The sequence below is a fragment of the Antrostomus carolinensis genome, unplaced genomic scaffold (assembly GCF_000700745.2).
Source record: "Antrostomus carolinensis isolate BGI_N321 unplaced genomic scaffold, ASM70074v2 scaffold7153, whole genome shotgun sequence".
In the NCBI taxonomy this organism is placed as follows: domain Eukaryota; kingdom Metazoa; phylum Chordata; class Aves; order Caprimulgiformes; family Caprimulgidae; genus Antrostomus; species Antrostomus carolinensis.
The window spans coordinates 2,157-4,674 of NW_010307748.1; the positions used below are offsets into that span (position 1 = coordinate 2,157).

The window sequence follows — 2,518 nt, forward strand, 5'->3', positions numbered from 1 at the left end:
TTAATAAGTTTAATATCTATATTAAACTATAGATAGAATCCTTGCAAGGCAAATTTTAAAATTGCGTCTAAACTCTTCTAGTTGGGGTTTTTTTGGCCAGTCTCATGGAATGCCTTCCATAAAGTGGATGCTGGTTTATCCATTTCTTCACTCTTGGGCTCATTTAGTGTTGTAGTCATGGAGCGACAAACATTATCTTTCTGTCTTCTCACCCCATTTTCACAGCCACCCTTTCTTGTTTTTGAGGAATCAGGGAATGAATGGGGTTTATCAGGGGACTGATGTTTGGGTTCCTCAGCCCTCCTCCTAGTTCATGTTTTACTTAGGGCAAAACGTGACACTCCAAGGAGCATTTTGTTTCTCTCTTCATTGAGGTCCAGATGAATTCAGTGGTAGGACTTCCCCTAATCTCCACAAGGGAATGACAGGCCTCTAGGGTCTTTGCTGGAGTCAGGAAGAGCACCAGATGAGCCTTGATGCAGTGATTTTCAAGAGTATATCTTCAAGTGCTTTATAATTGGGAGTCAGCTCTTGGGTTTTTGTCCTGGGGTCTTTCTTAGGATGGCAGATTTCCTTTTATTTCTTCCTTTGTTTTCTGCACCTAGTGTGCTACACCTTCCCTTCACTTCCTGGCACTGCACTAACACCAGTTTCAAGACTATGCCTATATTAAGTAAATTAAGCAATCCCAGGCATTGGAACTCAATCTATAGCAGTTCCTGACATGATTTTGGCGGGGGCTAGCAAGCCCTTTCCTTTAGTAGCCACTTTCCATGCCAGAGAGCACCCCAGGCACAGGGTGTACTAACGTTGTCAAACACGGCACTGCTTCACTTTCCCAGTCTGTCTGCCCTGTGTATTTTATTCTCTAAGGTGCTTGCATTGCCTGTTGACTTTAGGAAACAAATAATCCATGAAATAATAACGTCATACCCTTGTTTTTCAGCCACAGCCCAGCTCATAAATATTACTTGACCACAGATCCCATCACCGGCTCCATCTACCTCTCCGACACCAACAGTCGACGTATCTATAAAATCAAGTCAACCACATCAGTGAAAGACATTGTGAAGAATTCAGAGGTCTTGGCTGGAACTGGGGATCAGTGTCTCCCATTCGATGATACCCGATGCGGAGATGGAGGCAAAGGCACTGATGCGACACTTACAAATCCCAGGGGTGAGACTACTTCTTCTCCACTGGCTTTTTTAAAGGGCTCTTTTAAAAAGGGACTTGTTTGGTCATATTGGAGACTGCTCTCCTCTCCAATTCAGAAAATGCCTTTGCATTTTGCAGGCCTTCCCAAATCAACCCACATACACATTCTAAGGGCTTACCTCTGAAAATAAGTAGATATGTCTCACCCTCAACCAGTCCTCATTCTTCTCCTGAGGTGACTGGGAGGAGTACCAAACAGAAGGGTGTAGTGATGGGTACATGTCCAAAGAGGCAATAGAATAAAACCACCTGTAATTTTTATACCCACTTAGCCACTGCTCCTCCTTACCACATAACAGTGTTTGGTCCTTCCCAATCTGGACTGGATTCACTTATTTTCAGTTCACTGAGGCTTTCTTGGTGTTAAAAAAATAAAAAGCTCAGTAAGCATTGCTATCTATATAAAATAGCAGCAAAACCAAGACACAGCTCAGAGACATGTAAACTGAGGTTTATACATTGACATTATATATCATGGCATCCAGCTTAAATCCTATAGGGAAGTGGATACTAATTTAGATATGGGAATGGTCTAATTGATCAGAGGGCTGGAGCACATCTCCTATGAGGACAGGCTGAGAGAGTTGGGGCTGTTCAGCCTGGATAAAAGAAGGTTCAGAGGAGACCTTCTAGTGGCCTTCCAGTACCTGAAGGGGCTCCAGGAAGGCTGGGGAGGGACTTTGGCCAGGGGCAGGGAGTTACAGAACAAGGGGAAATGGCTTTAAAGTGTCAGAGGGGAGATGGAGCTGAGATGTGAGGAAGAAATTCTTTGGTGTGAGAGTGGTGAGACAGTGTCCCAGGTTGTCCAGAGAAGCTGTGGCTGCTCCTCCCTGGAAGTGTCTGTGGCCAGGTTGGATGAGGCTTTGAGCAACCTGGTCTAGTGGAAGGTGTCCCTGCTGCTAACAGGGGAGTTGGAACTGATGAGCTTTAAGGTCCCTTCCAACCCAAACCATTCTATGGTTCTATGATTCAACTTCACCTGGCTGATGATTACCTTATTTAAATGCGATGCAAGCACAGTCAAATCAGAATAAAAACATCACACAACCTTCCTGACTGTGAACTAAATTGTTCAAAACAGGTTTAGCCAAACATATGCAGTCCTGTGTGCAGCCAAGACTTCAGTCTGGCAGTCTGAAGGTAACAAGCTCTGCATATGGAGGATGTCGATCCTCCCAGCTGTCCACAACTCCTTGGAAAAAAACACATGGAGGGTGTCAAGGTGAGGTGGAAGATACTGTTGGTTTACCAACCTCCTGCAGTGCTTGTGAAGAGGGGAAAGAAGGACACCCATGCAGGA

The 2,518-nt window shown here is 44.7% G+C and overlaps 1 protein-coding gene across 1 annotated transcript in view; it reads left to right on the plus strand.

Moving 5' to 3' along the window:
* Window positions 1-946: 946 nt before the first annotated feature.
* Window positions 947-2,518, plus strand: part of LOC104523088 (teneurin-4) — a gene marked incomplete at both ends in the record, with an annotated part of 50,506 nt that continues 48,934 nt past the window's right edge. The window contains one exon of the mRNA XM_010165553.1: window positions 947-1,179. Coding sequence (XP_010163855.1) covers window positions 947-1,179 — 233 coding nt within the window. The remainder of the gene's footprint in view (window positions 1,180-2,518) is intronic.